Genomic DNA, 21789 nt, shown 5'->3' with positions numbered 1-21789 from the left:
GGCAGGTGGAAAGATGCCGCGGCGAGCAATGAAATTGCGGAAAAATATGCCCTAAATATTCCATGAAATCACAGTGAACTAGTCACTGGTGGCGGTGGGAAACTTAGCCAGCCATGCAGCGCGGACTCCAACCAAAAGCGAGTAACGGGTATAATAAAAAGTTAAAGAAGAAGTTCGGTTTAGAATAGATCAAATGTACATATTTATTCGCGGTTTACACTACCCTCTCGAAATATACCTCAAATAAAGCGTTCATATCCAGCCCCTGGGCCACTACGTCTGTCATCTGCCCACAAAAAGCTAGGCCTTGCCCATTATTGGCTGGAATGATTCCGGCGAGAAGCGCTGGAAGTCCTGAATCGGGCGATACCCCCATAGGTCCATGGCCTGGCCGCACACGTCCTGTACAGCCCCAATATCGTCCACCATCATTTCGCTCATCCACTCAAAGGCGGGCTGGTTGAATAGCTCCTCCCGGCGGAAGGACTCTACCACATAGCCACTGCGCGGATGAAGCTTCTGCGTCCTGGACTTGGTTCCTCCCAGGGGCAATCCGTAGAAGTCGAATACCTGTTTGATGGTCTCCTCGGGCTGCAGGAACAAGTCCTCGTAACGTATAATGCTGTGGAATATACATATGTACATATAGTATATTACATATGATAATAAAGTGGACAAAACCTTACCTAAAACGCTGGGGATAGGCTCGGGTGAGGGTCTCCACCATCTGATGATCACTGACCATGTCGCTGCACAGGGCTTCTGCGTCGCAATCCCTTTCATCCAAGCACCACTTGTTATTCATTCGGGAATATATGGTGCCCCGAGGATCGCGGACAAGCAGCAGGATGCTCAAATGAAGGCTAGAAATGAGGAATTTTATGTAAAATGATTAATTTGCCAAAACTTATATCACTCACTCCTCGCGCTCCAAGAGGGAAGCCAGAAGACTCAGCCGCAAATTGTACACCGCCATGTTGATGAATGGGTGCAGCTTGCAGACGGCGGCCATCGTCTTGGGATCCCAGCAGGTCTCATGGCTGTGAGTGCGACAGATCTTGGCCTGTGCGCCGTAGAAGCGCCGGAAGACCGACGATCGCATTCCCCATTGGATCATTTCCGCAGACATGTTGTAGTTGCAGTTGTACAGCGACACCAGCTCCTCCAAGGCTCGATCGTGCTCCTTTGCGGCAAGGGGACGGCTCTCGTAGCCGATCAGTGGAGCGTAGTGCTGATAGCAGCCCGGCTGATGAGCCAGGTTGTCCAGCAGGGTCAGGGCACCCGATCCCCGGAACGTGACCAGCATTGAGCGGATTGGCTGGCCGCCGGTTTCCAGGGTCAAGTTGCTCAGGTCGCCCAGGTGCCTGGTGCTGTAGGATAGCAACGATCGCTGCAGCGTCACCGGATCCGGCATAAGAATGGGCAAAAGGAAGAATGTGAACAGGACATAGATCGTATAGACGCCCACACAACAGGCGGTTAATTTTGTAGTACGCGAAAGTTGAACCATGACTGAAATTTTAAGTTTTTTCCCAAGCCCCACACTCTCAATTTTTTGTTGACAAAATCCGAATGGTTGAAGTGTTGATCTGACAGAAGGCACTGTGCTGCCATGTGGACGAGGAAAAAGCAGGATAGGATTCGCAAGAAGACTACAAGTACGAGTGGGTATATCTTGTAACATGCTACCTTTATTGGCATATCGTTTGTATTTTATATACTTTTAATAGTTAATAATAAATTGTTATTTATCAATAGCTAAAATACTAATATTGCTATGTTATAATACGTAAATATTTTGAATTCTGATTTGCAAATGTGTATACATATTTTGTAAAAGATCAACTAATTAGCAGCTGAATATCGATAAACTTTTGAAAAAATAAAAGAATTTCGGACTAGGCAACTGGAAAAATGTCTAAATCTGTAGTGAGAATTATGTGTATAATTTCAGTTAATGTCGATTAATAATTAGCAGCATTCTTATCATGCTTTCTTAATACAACGTACAATTTCTTTAGATTTCTGGCACTAAATGCTATTCCGCAAACATCGAACCTGTATTATGCTTCCATACGTATATATGTCGGTATATCTGTTATTAAGTCTGTTCATTTTTAGTAAAGGCAAGGGTTTCCGATGAGGATGAAAGGATGCGAAGGAGAAATCCTCCTAACAACCGTCTTATCTGCGAGTTAAGCTCATAAGAATATGGCCAGTAAAATGAGTTTCAAACGTTTTCCTTAAGTTACTTGGAATATTGAAGATATGAACATGATCGTGGCTAATTGGTGATCTGATGATTGGAATTAGTCGCGAAATTAAAGTTATCTTAGTTTACAATTAAGTATTTGTTCTTGAACTATCGTTCTGCAATAGATTCTCTTATAAAAACCTAGGGCACCGGTTGGTTAAAGCCCCAAATATAAACTAGGAATGCGGATTATATTTGCGACCGTTGTCTTGCCAACATTGAAGTACTTGCGAATTAATACTTAAGGTTAATACCATTACTGTCTCTCAAATGTCTTTTCTGCTTGTCTGGTTATCCTAATCGCTGTTACCCTCCGTCTCGTCGTCTAGCAGCAAGCTTGTCGAACCATAGCTACGGAGTCTGAAATTTAAATTGATAGTAGTTATTATATTGAATAGGAGTAATGATTTGGTTAGTAGAACAATACGTGCAGTCGGGATTAGTAATGTAATAAGAAGTCAAACTAATGTTGTTCATCATAATAGCTAACAAAAAAGTGGTTACTTTCAAAGTAAAGCGCAGAGTGAGTCTATTTACTTAGGTCAATGGCTGAAAACAATCGTTTCTCTTCCTCCAATCTCACCTCATCGTCGGACACCTTGAGACCGTCTAGATTAATGCTGTTCCTCGCATATCCTGCGCCTGCGGACTGCTCCTTCTCGTACAGCTGCCGGTTCAGCTCGTCCTTACTGGAAGCGGAGCTGCTGCCTCCATTGGTCGTTCCCTTCAAGGGCAGCACGAGATTCGCTCGACTGGCATTGCTTCCTGCGCTTCCATAACGTCCGTTTCCGGATCTCTGTCTCTGGTGATGGTGATGGTGCTGTCCGTGCGGATTATCGAACTTCTGCTTGGCCCGCTCGAACTCCAGGTTCCGCGACTTTGACTCAAATATGTTCTCCTCCAGATGCGTGGGCTTGGCATCAAAAAAAGCAGCTGCTGCCGCTGCCGCCGCCGCTGCAGATGCCGCAGCACTACTCTGCTGTTGCTGCAGGAGCGTCCGTTCCGTGTGACTAGATCTCTTCACGGAAGCAGCATGATGCACAGCGGCGTCGCTGCCATTGTGGGAGCTCCTCAAACCTGCCTGCGAGTCATCGAAGATCTGGCGAAGATCATTGATGTTTGGCAGACAATCGTTGGGCAGCTCCACGGCAATCTTATTCCTCAGCTGCACCCCGCCCATTCCCCGCAGCTGGGGACTCGGAGCACGTCTTTTTCGTTGGGTTAAGCGTGGGTTAGGAGTTAGGTTATTAGTCAAGCCAGCACCAGTGGAAAAGTTAGTGGTTATTGGAGTTAGCCAAAAGACTTTGCCGTATACAAATTGAAATAATTCTGCTCATCTTACCTATTCTGGAGGTGCTGAATCTGCACCTGCAGCCCTTCCGTCTGACCCACTAGCTCATCGTTGGAGCGCTGCAGGCGGCGCACTTGGTTAACGGCCGAATCCAGTTCGTCCTCAGCACCAGCTAGCTCCCGTTTCAGCTCCTCCACGCGCTGGCGAAGACGCTTCACCTGCAGGGAAATTCGGAACATTAGCAACTACATATTTAGTTTCAAATTGGTACATGACATATGTATGCATCTACTCTGAACCCAGATATTGCATCTGTAGCCAAAACTCAGAACGCAAAGAGCAAAAGGGGCGTGTCTTGCAGTCTTCAAACACAACTGATAAGCAGACGACCCCCGCCAAGTGGTGATAACGCTTGAAATAGGAAAAATTTCCTTCCACTCGCGTTTCTATCACTCTTGGTTTCTATCGTCAAGGCAAAAATAGGCGCGATAATGCGAAAAATTTAAAACCCGCCGATTAAGATCGGGCATAACAACAATATTAAATCGAGGTAAACAAAGTGGCGAAAAGAGCGCGAAGAGCGAAGAGAGCGCGCGAAGAGCCGGCAGGCAAAAGCTCTCGCTGTATATTTGAGCTTTCTTCAGTCTCTCGCCGAACGTCGAATCGAGCAGCTGTTCCGTGGAGAACCGGCTGGCACATCCAACAGAACAGAAAAGACAGAACCGAATTGGAATTATGATTGCGCAAAGTGTAATCAGCAAACTGCGACCGTGCGCCAGCCGCTTGGCCAGCACGAGCTCCAAAGCCGCAGCACCCAAGTTCAACTGGCAGGATCCGCTGAATTTGGAGAGCCAGCTGACCGAGGAGGAGGTGGCCATTCGGGATGCGTTCCGCGGTTACTGCCAAGCGGAATTGCAACCGCGCGTCAAGATGGCCAATCGCCTCGAGACATTCGACAAGAAGATTATGGAGGAGATCGGCAGCCTGGGTGTCCTGGGCTGCACCATCAAGGGATACGGTTGCGCTGGAGTCTCTAGCGTTGCCTACGGTTTGCTGACCCGCGAGGTGGAGCGCGTGGACTCCGCTTATCGGTCCGCCGTTAGTGTCCAGAGCTCGCTGGCCATGGGCGCCATATACGACTTTGGATCCGAGGAGCAGAAGCAGCGCTATTTGCCCAGCATGGCGGAGGGCAAACTGATTGGTGAGTCCCAAAATGAATGTAATGCTTTTTATTTGGAAGAAATATTGAGTGGATTATATAAAGGCGCCGTAGTATAGTCACGATTTTCATAAGCGAATCTCAACTTTGTCTCATCTTAATCCAGGTGCCTTTGGCCTAACTGAGCCCAACCACGGTAGTGACCCCGCTGGCATGGAGACCCGCGCCAAATACGACAGCAAGAGCAAGACATACATCCTGAACGGATCTAAGACCTGGATTACAAGTGCCCCCATCGCAGACGTCATAGTTGTATGGGCCAAATGCGAGGATGGCAAGGTGCGCGGCTTCCTGGTGGACCGCAAAATATCCGGCAAGGGATTGGAGACGCCAAAGATCGAGGGCAAGTTCTCGCTGCGAGCTTCGCCCACGGGTATGATCCTGATGGACGAGGTGCGTGTGCCAGAGGAGCAGTTGCTACCCAATGTGGCAGGCTTCAGCGGACCCTTCACCTGTCTGAACAACGCTCGCTATGGAATCGCGTGGGGAGCCCTGGGAGCAGCCGAAACCTGTGTGGAGATTGCTCGCCAGTACACACTAGATCGCAAGCAATTCGGCCGTCCTTTGGCTGCCAATCAGTTGATCCAAAAGAAGCTGGCCGATGCCATCACGGAGATTGCTTTGGGCCTGCAGGCGTGCCTGCATGTGGGTCGCCTCAAGGATCAGAAGCTCCATACGCCCGACATGATTTCCCTTCTCAAGCGAAACAATACTGGCAAATCGCTGGATATTGCGCGCCAAATGAGGGACATGCTGGGCGCTAATGGAATCAGCGACGAATATCATGTGATCAGGCATGTAATCAACCTGGAGTCGGTGAACACCTATGAGGGCACGCACGATATACACGCGTTGATCCTGGGCCGAGCCATCACAGGACTGGCGGCATTTGCTAACTAATGTACTTCTTTCGATAATCCAAAATTACTGCATTTACCAAGTTGTTTTATGTCCATGTGTCAATGCCAATAAATGTTAATGAAACTGAATTCGGCAAGAGGGGCTGCTACATCTCTAAGTTTTCCTAGGCTGATAAGCTGATATGCCTAATCTGATCCATATATCATCCGATAAGAATTTTGGGCGTGGATTTACTCACCTCCGCCTCGTACTGCTCGGCGCGGCGCACGGCGTGTCCCAGCTCCGTGTTTGTTTCGGCCAGCAACTTCTTAAGCTTGGCGTGCGACATCTTCACCTCGCTGATCTCCTTATTGCGCTCCGAAAGTTCCTGCTGCAATGCTCGCAGCTCCACGTCATTAGCTTGCATGGGTCGGCACTTACGATCAGAACGTTCCTGGTAGTCCCGCAGTTCTGCGCGCAGTTTCTTGTTGTCACGCTCCATGGCCAATTTCTCGGACTCCAGTCGCTCCCGCTTGCCCCATTCGGAGGCGTTCTCCGCCTGAAGGTGCTCGAGCTCAGTGCGCAGCTCCGTGAGGCTAAAATAAATCCATGATTAGACTCTAGCCAAAGTATTGAATGCATTTTTGCTTACCGGCGCTCGAGATTCTCACGGGCGGCAATCTCCTCCTGCAGCGAGTTGTTCACTATACGCATCTCAGCACGATGTTGTTCTTGAAGAGTTAGGAGTTCGCGCACTGCCTCCTGCTTGGCCGAGCGCATCTCCTCTTGACGTCCGCGCACATCCTGGATCTCCAGCGTCAGTTTCTCAATGCTCTTGTGCAGCTCCAGCTTTTCACTACGAAAAAAATTATTTAACATTTAACAACATTCGTACGATATTGGAATAGAGATTACTCACTCCCTTTCCGCTTGAAGAGTTTTCTGAGCCTCGTCGAGGCGCAGTTGCAGCATGGATATTTTTTGCAGCAAGTAGTCCTCGTCAAAGTCATCCTTGGACAACTGCTGAATCAGGCGCTTCTCCTCGGCAGTCGCCGCTTCATCCAACTCGGTCAGATGCTTGGGCATAGCCCCCTTCATAGCGAACTCCTCAATGTCCAGATCCTTGACATCATTGGTCAGCTTGGTAACCAAACCGTCCTCGCTATTGATATTCTTCAAGCCATCCGAGGAGATGTCCGGCGAGCAGTTGGCATCCCGTCCATTGGCCTCCGCATCCTCGCTGGTGTCGGCCCGATGGAACTGACCGGCATGCTTCATCATCAGCGTGTGCACTTTCTCCATCTCCTTCTTCAGCTGCGTGATCTGCAACTCGAGATCGTTCTTCTCCCGCTTCAGGGAGTGGGCCTCCTTCATGGCGCCGTCCAGTTTGAGGCTCAGCTGCTTGGACTCCTCTCTGGCCTTATTCCGCTCGTTGCGGACCTGCGAAAAGTGAAAAGTTTTGTTATTGGAAACCGGCGATATTGACCCAACTTGAAAGCCATGGCAACCGGATTACCTTACTCCACTTCTCCCGCCAGTTGGCTGTGCAGTCGGACCTGGAATGGTTAAAGTTTTGATTAGTAGATACTTTTGACCAGGAACAGCTACTCCACTTACCACCACTTCATGGTTTTCTCCATTTGCGCTGCCCGTGCTCGAGCTTCGTGCAGTTCCCTCTGCCGCTGGGACTGAGTAGATAATAGAAGTTTCATTTCTTGCAATAGTGGTGAGCATTACAGTCTAATACGCACCTCTCGAGCCTCCCATTCCGTTTCTCCGTATCTAGCCGACATGGTGGTCCCGATGACGCCCACGCCGCCCACTTCATTGCGTCTGCTGCCGCCCACCGGTGCAGCGGTTGCACTTTGCGTCGTTGATGCCGCCTGCGACATTTCGTTGGTGTCCTTTCTGAATTCTGGTTGCTGTCCTTGGTGCCTCACAACTTCCTAACTGATCTGTTGCATTGTGGGCGTGTTTTTGCAATATTTTGGACCAAAGCTAAATGCGAATACAGAAAATAAAATTCGAGAATGCCAACAGCTGTTGTTTACTAGTCGCTGTGAATGTCCAAACTGCAATGGTATAGGGCTGCCAAGTGCCCTTAAGGGTCATTTAGTTTCAGGTAATAGTTTGGAACCACTTTGCTCATATGTTTTATTTTATCATTTATAATAAACAATATTAGAAAAAATTGATTTACCTTTTATTCAAGCCATCATAGATTTGAATGAATGCCCTACGTGATAATTTTGATCACTTGGCAACCCTGAAGCGAGAGTGCGTAAAGGTCACACTAAATAAGTCGCCGCTTTTTTCTGCAATTGTTTTTATAGTTGCTGACTGAAAACTACCATTAAATCATGGCCAAACATCATCCGGATTTGATTTTCTGCCGCAAGCAGCCCGGCGTGGGTGAGTTCTCAAACAAAACCCTTTGAAAACGAACCGGCAATTCAATAATTTGATCATTTTCACAATCCCATGCGGCAGCCATTGGACGCCTGTGCGAGAAGGACGACGGAAAGTGTGTAATCTGCGACTCCTATGTGCGGCCGTGCACCTTGGTGAGGATTTGCGACGAGTGCAACTACGGATCCTATCAGGGCAGGTGCGTCATCTGTGGCGGACCTGGAGTTTCCGATGCCTACTACTGCAAGTCCTGCACCATTCAGGAGAAGGACGTGAGTTAGCCAGTCATTCCTGGTGCATTGTCTGCCATTAATTGGTATCTTGGTTTTTTATAGCGCGACGGTTGCCCCAAGATCGTGAATCTGGGTAGCTCCAAGACTGACCTGTTCTACGAACGCAAGAAATATGGCTTCAAACAGAAGTGAGTATCCAGGACATTAATCAAACATGTAAAATCCACCCTTATACATTGTTTTCTCCTTACAGCTATTGATGTGCTCTCCGCTACCTCATACATTTCTAATAAATTTTTATTGTAGTTTAATACATAAACAAAAGGTTTTGATAAATGAATATTTGGAATTTCTTCTTATGTCTAGATGGCAAGCAATTTTTCCCCGCCCTCGACGTCGTACTGCAGGCACAGGCGGTCGAACTCCGCTGATTTCTTGTCCAGATCGGTTACAAAGTCGCTCTTAGGATAGAACTGCCTCAGCTGCTCTAGATTCCGGGTGATAGCCTCTGTCGGTTTGGCCGTAAGATGGGCATGAACCATCAGATTGATCAGGGTGTCGTAATCGTTGTGCTTCTTCAGCAGAGATTCACGCAGCACAGAATCAGCCTCCTCATACCGCTCCAGACCCAAATGCACGACCGCTTGGCCATTCAGCAGCGCCGGAGTAGGCTTGAACTTTTCACAGAACTCCTGGTATATGTGAAAGGCGTCCTGCATCTGTTCAGTGCCCTGGGCGAGGGCCACCCACGCCTGAGCGAGCTGAGTCAGCGTAGCGTCGTCGCTAATCTCCTGCATCTTGGCCACCAGCTGCTTGGCCAGGTCCACGCGCTGCAGGCGCAGCAAGCACTGTACCGACAGAGCCATGGACTCCAAATTGGTGGAGCCGTGCAGGATCTTCAAAGCGTTCTCAAACTGGCCGTCGTGGCAGTAGACGATGGCGGTGGCAAGGTGCCAGATATTGGTCTCATCCTCCTCTCCGGCCACCTTGTCCGTGAGTTTCTCCAGTATCTCCTCCGTCCTCGAAGGCTGCTCAAAGGCTTCATGCACCAGACGCAAAGCCTGCAGGGGCGTGGAGTTTCCCTCCTTGATGTCTGAGGCGACGATACGCCCAGAATCGATGGCCAAGTAAGAGAGGTACATGTAGGACAGGAGCTCCGGTCCCGCGGTGCCCTGCTCCGGCAGCACGAAATTGATCGAGCCCATAAAGTTGCCGATGTAGTACTCGTTGCGGGCATCGAATAGCACCGAGTTAGTGTCCTCCTCGTTCTGTTGTCGGCTCATTTTCGTGATTATTTTTAAATTAGCTAGGAAAACAGAATTCTTTTCGGCTGAGTTGGCTTATTTGCCCAAACTTATCGGTGTCTATCGTACATCGATATTAGATGTGTTGTTATCGTCGAGTTGTCACAGTGTAACCGTTGAATCGAATAAATGCCCTGACTCAAATCCCATCTGGCAACGCTTTTTTGTTAAAAAAACATATTTTTATAATTTTTGAACCGATTATTTTCTATAAACACTATTTCAGCTTCGGAAATTCAGTACATACTTCTTATTTTTTGATGGCTGTCAATAATAAAATGCCAAAAATGAAAGGTTTTGTTCCCTTGACTTAAAAATTTAAACTTCAAATCTGATTTCAAATCTCAAAAAAAGGTTTATCTTTTCGACCCTGGAGCTCAGTGTTGCAAAACGCCATCTCCTACATCAATTCCAGATCCGATAATTAGTGCGAAAGCTTAATTATACGTTAAAAGCTAACGGTTTGGTTCGACTTTGGCAATCCGGTTTGACTTGAAGCAACTAAGCTCTAATATTGCATTACACTAGACCGCAAATCGCAGTAAGAATAATTAAGCCACAAAGCCTACGCCCTCGCTACTTTGCCTTTCTAATCTGTGTTACGAAGTCTCAGGGTTTACTGTCTCTTATCTGGAATGTACAATCCGAGGTGCAAAGACCTTGACCGGGACTATTTTCCCAGCTATCACACGACCAGGTTTCAGGATCAGCCGGAACCGAATTTAGCCATATTGGAGCACTTTGTGCGGGTGACCAAGCAGCGTAAGAACTGGCATTCCCCTTGGCAGAGCCCCATTTAAAATCGAAATCAAATTTCAGATGAAAGGGAACTTACCGAGAAGCAGGGCATCATTGTGGACCACTTGCGCTACGGAGGAGGTCGTCAGTTGGTGGACATGTTCTACAGCGATAGGACCTCCAACCAGGCTCCGCTGTTCGTCTTCGTGCACGGGGGCTACTGGCAGGAGATGGACATAAGCACGTCCTGCTCGATTGTGGGCCCCCTAGTGCGACGAGGATACCGTGTGGTCGTCATGGACTACAACCTGTGCCCGGAGGTCACGCTCGAGCGGCTGATGTCGCAGTTCACCGACTTCCTCAACTGGATCTTTGACTATGCCGAAATGACCAATGTGCAGGAGATGACCTTCGCCGGACACTCGGCCGGTGCTCACTTGCTGGCCCAGATACTCATTCGCCCGAATGTGATTTCACCCCAGAGGAGCAAGATGGTGTGGGCTTTGGTCTTCCTGTGCGGCGTCTACGATCTGAGGGAGCTCTGGAACCTGGAATCGGTTAATCCCAAAAATATTCTGGGGCTCAACGAACGGAATATAGAGTCCGTGTCGCCGATGTTGTGGGAATACACCGATGTATCCGTTTGGAACTCCACCAAGATCTATGTGGTGGCCGCAGAGCATGACAGTATCACCTTCATCGAGCAGAGTCGCCACTTTGCTGAAGTGCTGACAAAGAAGGGCTACAAAGCGAGCTACACGCTCTTCAAAAACTACGACCACTTCGACATCATCGAGGAGACGGCCATCGACGAATCGGATGTATGCCGTTTTCTACGCAACATTCAAATTGAATAAACGGGGGCAGTTTCGCTTTCTGTCATCATTTCTCATCGTTCTGTTTATTTTCTACGACTAACTTAGACTAGTAGTATTCCGTATATACACTACCGTAGTTTTGTGGCTTGTACCCAAAGGTAGGGGACTTTACAATAAATAAGCGTGGTGGAACTGGTAACATAGCAACCACAAAAATGTAAGGGCGACAGTCATTTTTAAACAACAATAGTCGTTCGAATTTTATATAATCTTTTGGATAAACACAAACAAGTTATTAATTGATGTTGGAAAATAACTATTCGATCCCACCGCATTTTTGTTAGTAAGGAGGGTAGAAAAAGGTACACGTAGTGTACCGAACGTATTCAGAAACAAACTGAACATATTGAATAAATAACTTAACTAGGGCTGCGGGTAAAACTGTTTCTATGACTCCTCATCCGAAATGATAATCTGGTCAGCAATGACAGGCTTAGCACACGGCATGGGATTGGGTTTTCTGAGCGGATCCTGCCCATGGACGAAATTGGCGTTCAGACTAGAGACGGACATAATCTTAAGCCTGCCGTTGGGCGTGGCTTCGTCATTCTTTTTACCAGTCTCGTCTCTCGTTATATCTATCACATCCTCCTCGGCGAGCGGCAAGGCATCTTTCTTTGGTGATGTAACTGCTTCCACTTCGGAGTCGGCATCACTCACATCACCGTTCGCTTGGAAGTTATTAACAAATTCGTCAACATCGTCGTCCTCCGTGTCCGACTCCTCCTCCGAGTCATCTCCGTCGTCGTCGATATTAAAGATCCGTCCATTAATGGGGCGCCTTCTTCCAATCACCTTTCCACGAGCTGCTGGACTCTTCTTTAAAGCGGCGAGAGCAGCCGCCTTGGCTGCTGCCTGAGCACTTGTGCAGGGCTGGTCATCGTCTTGCGACAAAGCTGCCAGCTTGGCGGCCTCCTCGTCAGCTTTCACCTGCTTCAACTTTTTCTCCTTGAGTCGCGCCTCCTGACGCTCCTCCGCATTGAGATCCTGCTCGAGGGCATACCTGTAATAATGAATTTAAGTATTAGATTGGAACCGTAGTTTATAAATGTAGAATTCATTCACTGCTGCTGTTCTCGATGCGTCCCAAACAAATTAGATACGAATTTACAGAAGAATAAAAACGTCCGACATATGAATAAAAATCAAATATTTTTCAAGTCGAAACCCTATTGAACAGCGCAGTTCTGAAATCCTTGATTTGTGCTCACTTTTCTAAGACATCACTTATTTTGGTTTGCTTTTTGTTGTTTTCCTTCAGCTTGGCTAGCAGCTCAGGATCACTGGACGCTGGATCTTTTCCGTTCGCCGTAAAATGTGTGACGGTTTCGTAAAGATCATTTTTTCGACGCGACTGCAGCATTCGACCGACTTTGTTAAAGGCATCGTAGGCTGCAAAACAATAAAATGTGTGGTTAATATTAATTTTGATAGTTTAAACCCACAACATACCGATTCTCTTTATCTCGAACTTGGCTAGTCCAAGTTCCTTTTCCTTGTTGCACTGTTCCAGAATTTGAAGCACATCGTGGTAGTCGGGAAACTCATGCAACTTGTTGACAAAAGCCGAAAGCTTGCGATTGAAGTATGGATAGTTCGTATCCTTGAATTGGATGGGCTTCTTAAGCTGACGACGAACACTCTTGCTCTCGCCGGTTAGATCACAGATTTTCTCATAGATTTGGCAGGCGCGCTTTTTGAAGCGCTCCACCTGAAGATAGCTGGAGTCCTCGTCGTTCAAGTCCACTTCAGCATCGTCCAACATCTTGATTCGCTTAGTAATAGCATGCAGCGTGCGGTTCAAGTGGCGTATGCGCTCATCCCTCCGTTTATCTTCGCGAGAAACGGGCTCCAAATGCACCACTGTCACCTCCTCTACATCATCGTCCTGCTCTTTCCCCACCATCCCAATCTGCTCCGGGGCCTTGAACATCTCCGGCTGCTTGGGTGTGAATGTTCTTGGAAGTGGGAACTGGATAGCTGGCGGCGTTGCCCGTATTGTGGGAAACATTTTGGCCACCATCCGCGCTGCAAGCTCATCCACCACGTACTTTAGATGTACGTACACCAGGTCCGACTCGTTTCTGATCCTCGCCATAGCCACTGTGACCAGCTTGCGAAAGCCACATGACATCACGAAGCTTTCGGGCACACTGTAGTAATACTGGGTCAACTTTCCCCTTACCAGACCCTCCATGACATCCGATTTGTCCACCTCGCGGCACAGCCTCAAAAGTGCCGCGTACTCCGTTGTAAAAGGAGCATTCGCTGCTGGTGATGCCTCGTTTGCATGCATAATGGGAGTGTAACATTCTTTCCTTCGCTTCTCTGGCGGGGTCTCTGGTATATCATCTAAATCCACTATTTCTGTGACCACAGGAACTGTTTTCTTTGGGGGAGTAATCACCACTGCAGGTCTTTTCATTGATCTGGGTTTTTTATCTGTTGGAATCGGGTTGATCGATGATTTGCCCATTCCTACTTGGTCTCTGGCCTCCCTGGCATCCGTCTCCGGCTTATCCGTGGGCGGCGTAGTGGGTGGTGATTCGACTAGGACAATTGTTGGCGTCGAGGAGGACTGCAATGGTACGCGATGCTTTTGCTGCTGCTGCTGCTCAAGATGCCTTCGCCATTCCTCGTCTGATTTCTTGAGCACGGTAATGGGCTGGATGCGCTTGACGCTTGCCGTAGGAGTCCTAATCACTGGAGAAATGCTCGCGCCGGGCAACGAATTCAATTTAAACGCTGCCGCCTTGGCAAGCTGCTGTTGCTGAACTCCAGCCGATGGTCCAGCGGGCGGTGGTGTTGTTGTAGGCGTTAGCTGGGGCGTAATGCTAGTGGTGGGCGGCAAGTTTAACAACAGCGGCTCATTCAAAGCCGCGGCACAATGCGGTGGAGTGGCCAGAAGGCGCTGTGGAGGTGCGGCACTGGCTGTGAATCCCTGGACATGCGTGGAAGTCATTGGTGACGCAGATGCCTTGTGCTGTGAGCTTCTAAAGGGCAAAGTACGAGCTGCAGTCATAGTTGCGGCTGTGGGACTGACAGCTCTAGCTACCTGTGATTTCATTGGGTAGCAGACTTTGCTGTTTGCAGGCACAGGCGTGATCTTGGCTACCGTCATGGGTCTCACTATCGGTGGACGGTGTGCGAACGGAGGATTTGGCATTGCCGCGTTTGGCATTATCTGCTTTTGTACTATATGAGCGGGTGGTGGCGTCTGCTGCGGAGTTATCTGTTTTGGCAGAATTTTTTGACCCGTAGGCGGAGTCTGTAACATGGGAAGTCTCTGAATTGTCATCGATTTGTGTGTTATTTGATTGACAACTGGAAGCGACGGTTGCTGCGGTGGAATCTGTGTGCCCATCACAGAGTTTAGCAATTGTATAGCCAATTGCGCCTTTGGTGATTGCTGTTGGGCCACTAGCAAGGGATTTAGCGGGAGAGGTTGTTGCCGCGGCAGGCCCACCGATGTTTTTGGAAGCTGCGCTTGGACCAAAGGATTCTTTAGTAGGTGCTGTATTGGCCCTACCAATTTCTTCTGTGGCACCGGTTGCTGTTGAATTAGGCCTACATTTGTTCTCTGCTGCGACTGGGGCTGTCCGACGGGTAACTTTTGCTGTTGCCCTGGGGCTGCTCGTTGCTGTTGTAACCTTTGAGGTGTAGCCGGTTGCACTACGGCCGCTTTTGGTGTTTTTTGCTGCTGTTGCCCTACTGAATTCTTCTGTTGCTGTTGAGGTTGCTGCTGGGGTTGCCCCGCTGAAGACTTTGGTTGCTGCTGGAGTTGCTTCACTGAAGTCTTCTGTGACTGTTTTGGTTGCTGCTGGTGTTGCCCCGCTGAAGTCTTCTGTGACTGTTGTGGTTGCTGCTGGAGTTGCCCCGCTGAAGTCTTCTGCTGCTGTTGTGGTTGCTGCTGGAGTTGCCCCGCTGAAGTTTTCGGTTGCTGGAGTTGCCCCACTGAAGTCTTCTGCTGCTGTTGAGGTTGCTGCTGAAGTTGCCCCGCTGAAGTCTTCTGCTGCTGTGGAGCTTGCTGCTGGAGTTGCTCCGCTAAAGTCTTCTGCTGCTGTTGTGGTTGCTGCTGTTGTGGTTGCTGCTGTTGTGGTTGCTGCTGGAGTTGCCCTACTGAAGTCTTCTGTTGCTGTGGTGGTTGCTGTTGTAGGTGCACCAGTGAATTCTTCCGCTGTGGTGGCTGCTGCTGCTGTTGCTGGATTGGCACCACTGATGTCTTCTGTTGCTGCTGGATCACAGAAGTTTTCTGTTGCACTTGTGGTTGCTGTTGTAGCTGCACAAGTGAACTCTTCTGCTGTTGCTGGATTTGCCCCACTGATGTTTTTTGTTGTTGTTGGCTCACTAAAGGTTTCTGTTGCTGTGGGGGTGGCTGTTTTGGTTGCACCAGTGAATTCTTCAGTTGTTGTGGTAGCTTCTGCTGTGGTTGTAGTTGCCCCAAAGGAACCTTTTGCTGTGGTGATTGACCGACGATCTTCTTCTGTTGCTGCTGTTGGTGTTGCTGCTGCTGTTTTTGTAGTTGCCCCAGGAACATCTTCTGTTGCTCCTGTTGCAGTTGACCCAGAAACGTCTTCTGTTGCTCCTGTTGTAGTTGCCCCAGGAACGTATTTTGTTGCTGCTGTTGCAGCTGTCCTAGGAACACCTTCTGCTGCTGCTGTTGTAGTTGCCCCAGGAACACCTTCTGCGGCTGTTGTCCCACGAAAACCTTTGGTATTTGCTGAATCTGTACTCCAATCGCCGTATTCTGTTTAACAGGCTGTTGTGGCGATCCCACCGATGGTTTTGGCTGCGTTTGCAGTTGGCCTCCCAGTGGTTTTGGTTGCTGCGTAGGCAATTGGCCACCCAGTGGTTTCGGTTGCTGCGTTGGCAATGGGCTTCCCAGTGGTTTCGGTTGCTGCTGCAGCTGAATACCCACCGGTCTAAGTGGCTGCGGCTGTTGCAACTGTAGCTGCTGCAATTGACCCAGTGAAGCTATATGTTGCTGCTGTCCTGCAACTAATTTCTGATGAACCTGGAGCGATAGCGCCTTCTGCTGCTGCGGCGCCATTTGACCCACCGCAGTTTTGGGCTTCGTAACACCCAATATTATGGCCTTCGGTTGCTGGGCCTGTGGCTGTTGCTGAGGCTGACCTATCCCAAGAACGGGTTGAATCTTTGCCGGCATTGCTTTCGACGCCGGGATGATTTTTGACCCGGGTGCAAGCCGTATCTGGTTAAACGGCGTCACCCTCACTTGGTGGCTGGGCACGGTGGTTATCACGGCATTCGGACTGGGCGCCTTGTTGCTCACCGACCAGGCCACTTTCTGGCCGGTGCCAATCTTGATCTGCTTCGGGGTCACATTGTTGTTGAAGCTGGTGGTGTTGTTGTTGCTCTCTGCCAGGGAAATGGTCAGGTTTCCATTTGTGGTGAGGACATTCTTCTGGTGCTTGGTGACGGTGATTCCACTGGGGATGTGCATGGATCGGAGTGGATCCGCTATGACCGGATCCCTTGCAGGTCCGGTTCCTACTACTGGCACTCCGATCGGAGATGCCAGGGAGGCTTTTGGTATGTTCAGAAGTTTGGCAGGCAAACTTTGCCTACCGGATGGCGTTAGTAGTCCCAAAGGATCCTCGAGTCGTCGTCTTTTGGCTGGCGACTGCAAATATAATTTGAGACTTAAAAACAATTCATGTTCAATGGATACGAAGACCACAGAAAGCACAGTGACACTGCATGGGCATTGAAGTGCGTTTTATAATTAGCAGCATTTATTTTAATTCCAAACTACAGGCGACCTGTTGGCTCTCTGATGCATTTTAAATTTGAATGAAAATATAAACAAACGAAAGCCGTTAGTGTGTGTTTGTGGGCTCGTCGGTGTGCGCGAGAGCTTTGGAGAGTTGCGAGCGCGCGTTGTGGAGAGTTGATTTGATTTACTGCCGTATCAGCAGAGACGACTTTCCGAACTTAACCAGGCGAATTGCGTCTTAGCCAAATTCTCTCCAGAAGCGGAGACTCACCGCACCCTCACTCGCTCTTTCACGCCTAACGTAATCGTAATTAAAGTCCGATATTCGCCACTGCAATTGCAAGATTCGCCAGGTCTCCAATCGCACAGTCTGGCAGCACTGCCCCACTTTGCAACTGTGTGAGTGGGGGCTCTGCACGTTCGTGTCTGCTCGCTCTCAATAAAAAAGCAGCGCGAAAAAAAATTAATTCCACACTATGTGTAACACGCACACATACTCATGCAGCGAGCCTATTTAAATCCAACTGTACTTTTTTACACACACAAACACAGGCGAGTCCGCTGGGAAATCGGGAAATTACCTCTTCATCAGACTCCGAGCTCAAGTCAACACATATCACAGACGCAGACATTATTCGCCCCGAAACGGCAGTGGTCTGCACCGAATTTATTCACTTTACTCGCCGCGCGATTCACTGGCTTTTCTTCGCATTTGGACTCGCCCCCGTTGTTGCCAGCTAGTTTTTCACGCATATGTGCACGACGCGTCCGTGTTCGATCCGAGTTCTCGGCACTGGCACTGAATACTATATATATGTGGGAATTCTCCCACATATTTATTACGCTCGCCTACTGAATGCACTGCGTGAGTGTTTGTTTGTATTCATTCCTCACAATTGTCAAATTGGAGAGTTCTAGAGCTGCCAAAACATCGCAGGCTGAACCGAAAGTATCGGTCGCTAGGTGTCAGCCGGTGACAGCGATGGCCTTACCACTATCGCCATCTGATATCGATGACGCTGTTTATTAACCCTATAACGCCAAAATGCAACGAGTACATTACATTACCCAAAATATATATGCCCAATATTCAGTTGAAAAGCGCATAAATGCTAGACTCTGAAAAATTATAATATAATATCATAAGCTTTAGTGACTAAAATAAATTTTAAGGGAATATAAAACACAATAAATAAAAAAAATAAAAAATAAATATATATGCCCAGCTTACATCAAAAAGCCTCTAATCCGTAAGCCTTATTAATAGTCACGTTAAACCCCCAATACCCAAAATGTTTGAATTCCTTAGCTTTTCTTTATGAACTAATCGAACAATTGTTCGACAGCCTAACAATACACTGCCCAAAATATAGGTTTTCCCATTGTTTGACTCCAAATGTTAACGCTTAACAGAGCTAGTGTTACCGTTCAGTGCCAAGTGACACGACGGTGTATTTTGACGTTTCAACAACAGCCACACTGAGTGACACGTCGACGTCGTCTATTCGTTCGCATCGTTCATTCGGTTTTTGAAATTTGAGGAGTTCGCTGTGCCGTGAAAAGTGAGACCTTCTACTGTTCGTGTAGAAAGTGCAATAAGTGCAAGCCACCCACTCAGTTCCCAGGCTAACTACACAAGTCCGGCAAAATGGGAAGTAAGTAACCGTCATCGTCAGACATCTTCCCCAAAATCGGGGACTGCAGCGGTTTTTTTGTGAAGTGCCGCCCTTGCAATGCCGCTCGCACCCCCGTCGCTCATTGCTTACGTATACAAAAAAGATTCGGCGTGCGGCGCCGTTCGTTGTGTCCGAAAATCGCAATTAATTGAAAATGCCCTGAAACGCAACTAATTCGGCTGCCTTAATTCACTATTTGCAGTCAAGTTCCTGGAAGTTATCAAACCGTTCTGCAGTATACTGCCGGAAATCGCAAAACCGGAGCGCAAGGTGTGTATTAAACTGTAATTAGATATAATCAAAGTCCTGACTATTACCCTAATATGTGCTGTACCATAAAGATCGAATATTCTTTACAATTAGCGGCTTTTCTCAGCCTTTACGTGTGTTTTACCGAGCTAATCTCGCTTTGCTCTCTGCCAGTGTTGCCAGCGCACGCGTTTTGTGGTTGCTTTCACTTGTCAAAAATTGAACATCGCCACGCAAACAGTTTGCTCTTCATTTAGTAGCAGGCAAACGGCAGCAAAACCACCCTGATATGAATCAAACTGAGGCTTTTATGTGACGAAATACAGAAATACACATATAAGCAATCAGATTCTTTCAGTTGTTCCTTTTGTGTCTGTTTATTTCGTCATAATATTTATGCCCAACCTTGATTTAATGATTTATTTCATCGTACACCACTTGAAGTGCATATATTTTTAAGTTTTTATATGATTCCTAGGCGTTTTCATTCATAAATCTTATAATTTCCACCTCAATGCTGCTGCTACTTTTCTTATCACCTGGCTACTTGTTGCCATACTCCCATTTTACACACACACACACACTATAACGCAAACTACTCGCTCGCCCACTGACAAACAAACGCTACGTGGAAATGTCAAACTTCGGCTCGCACGAAGCGCTCACCCGAAGCACTGTCGACGTCAGCTTCGTTTGTTTTTGTTGCTCGCAGGTGACAAGCGATGACGACTACGGCAAAATGAAGTTTACCTGATTTTGTTTAAACATTTAACACACGTACACACATGGGAAAGCGGCCATGTAGGTCAACATAGCGGTAGTCTTATTTGTACAGCTTAGGTTCAAGGGTAAAATGCTCCTGAGCTTAGGCTGTTTATTTAAAATAAAATAACAATAGTGTAGTCATTTGCTTTGTTTAAAGCTTGTTTAAAACATAAGTACATAAGAACATTGTATCCGTTTCACCGCAATATGACTCATTTGCAATGGCTGGCTCTTTTCATTTTCAGATCCAATTCAGGGAGAAAGTGCTATGGACTGCGATCACGCTGTTCATTTTCCTGGTTTGTTGCCAGATCCCGCTTTTCGGTATCATGAGCTCGGACTCGGCGGATCCCTTCTACTGGATCCGTGTGATCCTGGCCTCCAACCGTGGTACGCTCATGGAGCTGGGTATCTCGCCCATTGTGACCTCTGGCCTGATCATGCAGCTGCTGGCCGGAGCAAAGATCATTGAGGTCGGCGATACGCCCAAGGATCGTGCTCTGTTCAACGGCGCTCAGAAGCTCTTCGGCATGGTGATCACCATTGGTCAGGCCATCGTCTATGTGATGACTGGCATGTACGGTGATCCGTCTGAGATTGGAGCCGGTGTCTGCCTGCTGATCATCATCCAGCTGTTCGCCGCTGGTCTGATTGTGTTGCTGCTGGACGAGCTCCTCCAGAAGGGCTATGGACTGGGATCGGGTATTTCCCTTTTCATTGCCACCAACATTTGCGAGACGATCGTGTGGAAGGCGTTCAGCCCCACCACCGTGACGACGGGACGCGGCACCGAATTCGAGGGCGCTGTGATTGCCCTGTTCCACCTGATGGCCACCAGGAACGATAAGGTGCGCGCTCTGCGTGAGGCCTTCTATCGCCAGAACCTGCCCAACCTGATGAACCTGCTGGCCACCGTGCTGGTGTTCGCCGTGGTCATATACTTCCAAGGCTTCCGCGTGGACCTACCCATCAAGAGCGCCCGTTACCGCGGCCAGTACAGCAGCTACCCCATCAAGCTGTTCTACACCTCCAACATTCCCATTATCCTGCAGTCTGCGCTCGTGTCCAACTTGTACGTCATCTCCCAGATGCTGGCTGTCAAGTTCCAGGGCAACTTCTTCATTAACCTTTTGGGTGTGTGGGCTGATGTTGGAGGCGGCGGCCCGGCCCGTTCCTATCCCATCGGAGGTCTGTGCTATTATCTTTCGCCACCGGAGAGCGTTGGACACATCCTGACCGACCCCATTCACGCGTTGCTCTACATTGTCTTCATGTTGGGCTCCTGCGCCTTCTTCTCCAAGACCTGGATCGATGTGTCCGGCAGCTCAGCCAAGGATGTAAGTACTATAGTAGTAAACCTCAATCAGCATAAACTTACCGATCCTTTTTGACTTCTCTCCCTGCAGGTTGCCAAGCAGCTGAAGGAGCAGCACATGGTGATGCGTGGCCATCGCGAGAACTCGATGATCCACGAGCTCAACCGCTACATCCCAACGGCGGCTGCTTTCGGTGGTCTCTGCATCGGAGCTCTGTCTGTGATGGCCGATTTCCTGGGGGCCATCGGCTCTGGTACGGGTATCTTGTTGGCGGTGACCATCATCTACCAATACTTTGAGATTTTCGTTAAGGAGCAGTCCGAGATGGGCGGCATGGGCACGCTGCTGTTCTAAGCAGTGTAGAAGATCACCTGCGATCCAATCAACAACAACTAATACTTCATCATACTTCCCACACGCTCGCTCCCATTAAAACAAACTTAATTACTTGCTTTGTTTTTTTCGTACTCTGTCAAACACCCACAGTAAGCGTAAATTGTAAGGCCTTTGGCTGCTATTTTCATCTTCCCAACCAATAGAAGCGTACATAAAAGCGGATGAGAGACCCTTTATTTTGAATAGTTTTTAGTTGTATTCAAATGTGAGACTACATTGCTTGAGTTCAATATTTCTGCGAATTGATTGAATTTCAATTCAATAACTTGTTTTAATATTAAATCAATTGAATTATACTTTAAATACAACATGATATGGAGACATTGAAATTATTAAAGCGAAGATGTACATCAAACGAACACATGCATACAAATTGTCATAATAAAACGTAAATTAGATAACTTTTTTAAACGAATTCGTCGATTTTTATTGTGTTTGGGTATTGGGAAAAAAGAAAGCAATATTATTTCTACACTTTATGCCA

The 21789-nt window shown here is 48.1% G+C and overlaps 8 protein-coding genes across 10 annotated transcripts; 4 read left to right on the top strand and 4 right to left on the bottom strand.

The window, feature by feature from the left end:
* Positions 1-173: 173 nt before the first annotated feature.
* LOC122626697 lies at positions 174-1602 on the bottom strand. The gene is made up of 3 exons (XM_043807060.1): positions 921-1602; positions 687-863; positions 174-622 (listed from the first exon to the last, which is right to left on the bottom strand). Exons 1-3 carry the CDS (start codon positions 1508-1510, stop codon positions 301-303), a joined length of 1089 nt encoding a protein of 362 aa, XP_043662995.1. The 5' UTR covers positions 1511-1602; the 3' UTR covers positions 174-300.
* Positions 1603-1732: 130 nt separating this feature from the next.
* Positions 1733-7913, bottom strand: LOC122626696 (coiled-coil domain-containing protein 102A). Of its 2 annotated transcripts, XM_043807057.1 has the most exons (10): positions 7805-7913; positions 7356-7602; positions 7222-7292; positions 7121-7160; positions 6524-7044; positions 6257-6460; positions 5864-6200; positions 3597-3763; positions 2838-3462; positions 1733-2614 (listed from the first exon to the last, which is right to left on the bottom strand). In XM_043807057.1, the coding sequence occupies exons 2-10, from the start codon at positions 7494-7496 to the stop codon at positions 2606-2608; spliced, it is 2115 nt and encodes a 704-aa protein (XP_043662992.1). In that variant the 5' UTR covers positions 7497-7602; positions 7805-7913; the 3' UTR covers positions 1733-2605. The 2 variants fall into 2 exon arrangements, with proteins under 2 accessions (XP_043662992.1, XP_043662993.1); XM_043807058.1 differs by lacking the exons at positions 2838-3462; positions 7805-7913 and having other exon boundaries at positions 7356-7665.
* On the top strand, positions 4203-5753 carry LOC122626698 (glutaryl-CoA dehydrogenase, mitochondrial). Its single transcript, XM_043807061.1, has 2 exons — positions 4203-4746; positions 4871-5753. The coding sequence occupies exons 1-2, from the start codon at positions 4281-4283 to the stop codon at positions 5662-5664; spliced, it is 1260 nt and encodes a 419-aa protein (XP_043662996.1). The 5' UTR covers positions 4203-4280; the 3' UTR covers positions 5665-5753.
* Positions 7857-8586, top strand: LOC122626701 (PHD finger-like domain-containing protein 5A). The gene is made up of 4 exons (XM_043807065.1): positions 7857-8016; positions 8095-8285; positions 8349-8434; positions 8500-8586. The coding sequence occupies exons 1-4, from the start codon at positions 7965-7967 to the stop codon at positions 8504-8506; spliced, it is 336 nt and encodes a 111-aa protein (XP_043663000.1). The 5' UTR covers positions 7857-7964; the 3' UTR covers positions 8507-8586.
* Positions 8526-9696, bottom strand: LOC122626699 (coatomer subunit epsilon). Its single transcript, XM_043807062.1, has one exon. The coding sequence runs from the start codon at positions 9527-9529 to the stop codon at positions 8609-8611; it is 921 nt and encodes a 306-aa protein (XP_043662997.1). The 5' UTR covers positions 9530-9696; the 3' UTR covers positions 8526-8608.
* Positions 9697-9919: 223 nt separating this feature from the next.
* Positions 9920-11180, top strand: LOC122626700 (kynurenine formamidase). Of its 2 annotated transcripts, XM_043807064.1 has the most exons (3): positions 9920-10091; positions 10158-10312; positions 10370-11180. In XM_043807064.1, the coding sequence occupies exons 2-3, from the start codon at positions 10186-10188 to the stop codon at positions 11143-11145; spliced, it is 903 nt and encodes a 300-aa protein (XP_043662999.1). In that variant the 5' UTR covers positions 9920-10091; positions 10158-10185; the 3' UTR covers positions 11146-11180. The 2 variants fall into 2 exon arrangements, with proteins under 2 accessions (XP_043662999.1, XP_043662998.1); XM_043807063.1 differs by having other exon boundaries at positions 9920-10312.
* Positions 11176-17839, bottom strand: LOC122626695 (daxx-like protein). The gene is made up of 4 exons (XM_043807056.1): positions 17485-17839; positions 12619-16810; positions 12378-12558; positions 11176-12169 (listed from the first exon to the last, which is right to left on the bottom strand). Exons 1-4 carry the CDS (start codon positions 17533-17535, stop codon positions 11554-11556), a joined length of 5040 nt encoding a protein of 1679 aa, XP_043662991.1. The 5' UTR covers positions 17536-17839; the 3' UTR covers positions 11176-11553.
* Positions 17840-18388: 549 nt separating this feature from the next.
* LOC122613931 (protein transport protein Sec61 subunit alpha) lies at positions 18389-21720 on the top strand. Its single transcript, XM_043788357.1, has 4 exons — positions 18389-18558; positions 18782-18849; positions 19839-20930; positions 21000-21720. The coding sequence occupies exons 1-4, from the start codon at positions 18552-18554 to the stop codon at positions 21261-21263; spliced, it is 1431 nt and encodes a 476-aa protein (XP_043644292.1). The 5' UTR covers positions 18389-18551; the 3' UTR covers positions 21264-21720.
* The last annotated feature ends 69 nt before the right edge of the window (positions 21721-21789 follow it).

This window comes from Drosophila teissieri, chromosome 2L (genome assembly GCF_016746235.2).
Source record: "Drosophila teissieri strain GT53w chromosome 2L, Prin_Dtei_1.1, whole genome shotgun sequence".
Classification (NCBI taxonomy): Eukaryota; Metazoa; Arthropoda; class Insecta; order Diptera; family Drosophilidae; genus Drosophila; species Drosophila teissieri.
This window is presented reverse-complemented; position numbering and strand designations above follow the sequence as displayed.

Coding starts and splice junctions, on each gene's coding strand:
- LOC122626697 (XM_043807060.1), bottom strand. CDS start 1,510: ATGGTTCAACTTTCGCGTACTACAAAATTAACCGCCTGTTGTGTGGGC. Junction 864..920: donor TCCCTCTTGGAGCGCGAGGA/GTGAGTGATATA, acceptor CCTCATTTCTAG/CCTTCATTTGAGCATCCTGC. Junction 623..686: donor GCCTATCCCCAGCGTTTTAG/GTAAGGTTTTGT, acceptor TATATTCCACAG/CATTATACGTTACGAGGACT.
- LOC122626701 (XM_043807065.1), top strand. CDS start 7,965: ATGGCCAAACATCATCCGGATTTGATTTTCTGCCGCAAGCAGCCCGGC. Junction 8,017..8,094: donor CCGCAAGCAGCCCGGCGTGG/GTGAGTTCTCAA, acceptor CCCATGCGGCAG/CCATTGGACGCCTGTGCGAG. Junction 8,286..8,348: donor GCACCATTCAGGAGAAGGAC/GTGAGTTAGCCA, acceptor GGTTTTTTATAG/CGCGACGGTTGCCCCAAGAT.
- LOC122613931 (XM_043788357.1), top strand. Junction 18,850..19,838: donor TCGCAAAACCGGAGCGCAAG/GTGTGTATTAAA, acceptor TTTCATTTTCAG/ATCCAATTCAGGGAGAAAGT. Junction 20,931..20,999: donor CCGGCAGCTCAGCCAAGGAT/GTAAGTACTATA, acceptor CTCTCCCTGCAG/GTTGCCAAGCAGCTGAAGGA.
- LOC122626700 (XM_043807064.1), top strand. CDS start 10,186: ATGTACAATCCGAGGTGCAAAGACCTTGACCGGGACTATTTTCCCAGC. Junction 10,313..10,369: donor TGTGCGGGTGACCAAGCAGC/GTAAGAACTGGC, acceptor ATCAAATTTCAG/ATGAAAGGGAACTTACCGAG.
- LOC122626696 (XM_043807057.1), bottom strand. CDS start 7,496: ATGTCGCAGGCGGCATCAACGACGCAAAGTGCAACCGCTGCACCGGTG. Junction 7,161..7,221: donor GAGAAAACCATGAAGTGGTG/GTAAGTGGAGTA, acceptor TAACCATTCCAG/GTCCGACTGCACAGCCAACT. Junction 3,463..3,596: donor ATTCAGCACCTCCAGAATAG/GTAAGATGAGCA, acceptor CCAACGAAAAAG/ACGTGCTCCGAGTCCCCAGC.
- LOC122626698 (XM_043807061.1), top strand. CDS start 4,281: ATGATTGCGCAAAGTGTAATCAGCAAACTGCGACCGTGCGCCAGCCGC. Junction 4,747..4,870: donor GGCGGAGGGCAAACTGATTG/GTGAGTCCCAAA, acceptor ATCTTAATCCAG/GTGCCTTTGGCCTAACTGAG.
- LOC122626695 (XM_043807056.1), bottom strand. CDS start 17,535: ATGTCTGCGTCTGTGATATGTGTTGACTTGAGCTCGGAGTCTGATGAA. Junction 12,559..12,618: donor GTTCGAGATAAAGAGAATCG/GTATGTTGTGGG, acceptor ATTGTTTTGCAG/CCTACGATGCCTTTAACAAA. Junction 12,170..12,377: donor ATAAGTGATGTCTTAGAAAA/GTGAGCACAAAT, acceptor TCATTATTACAG/GTATGCCCTCGAGCAGGATC.
- LOC122626699 (XM_043807062.1), bottom strand. CDS start 9,529: ATGAGCCGACAACAGAACGAGGAGGACACTAACTCGGTGCTATTCGAT.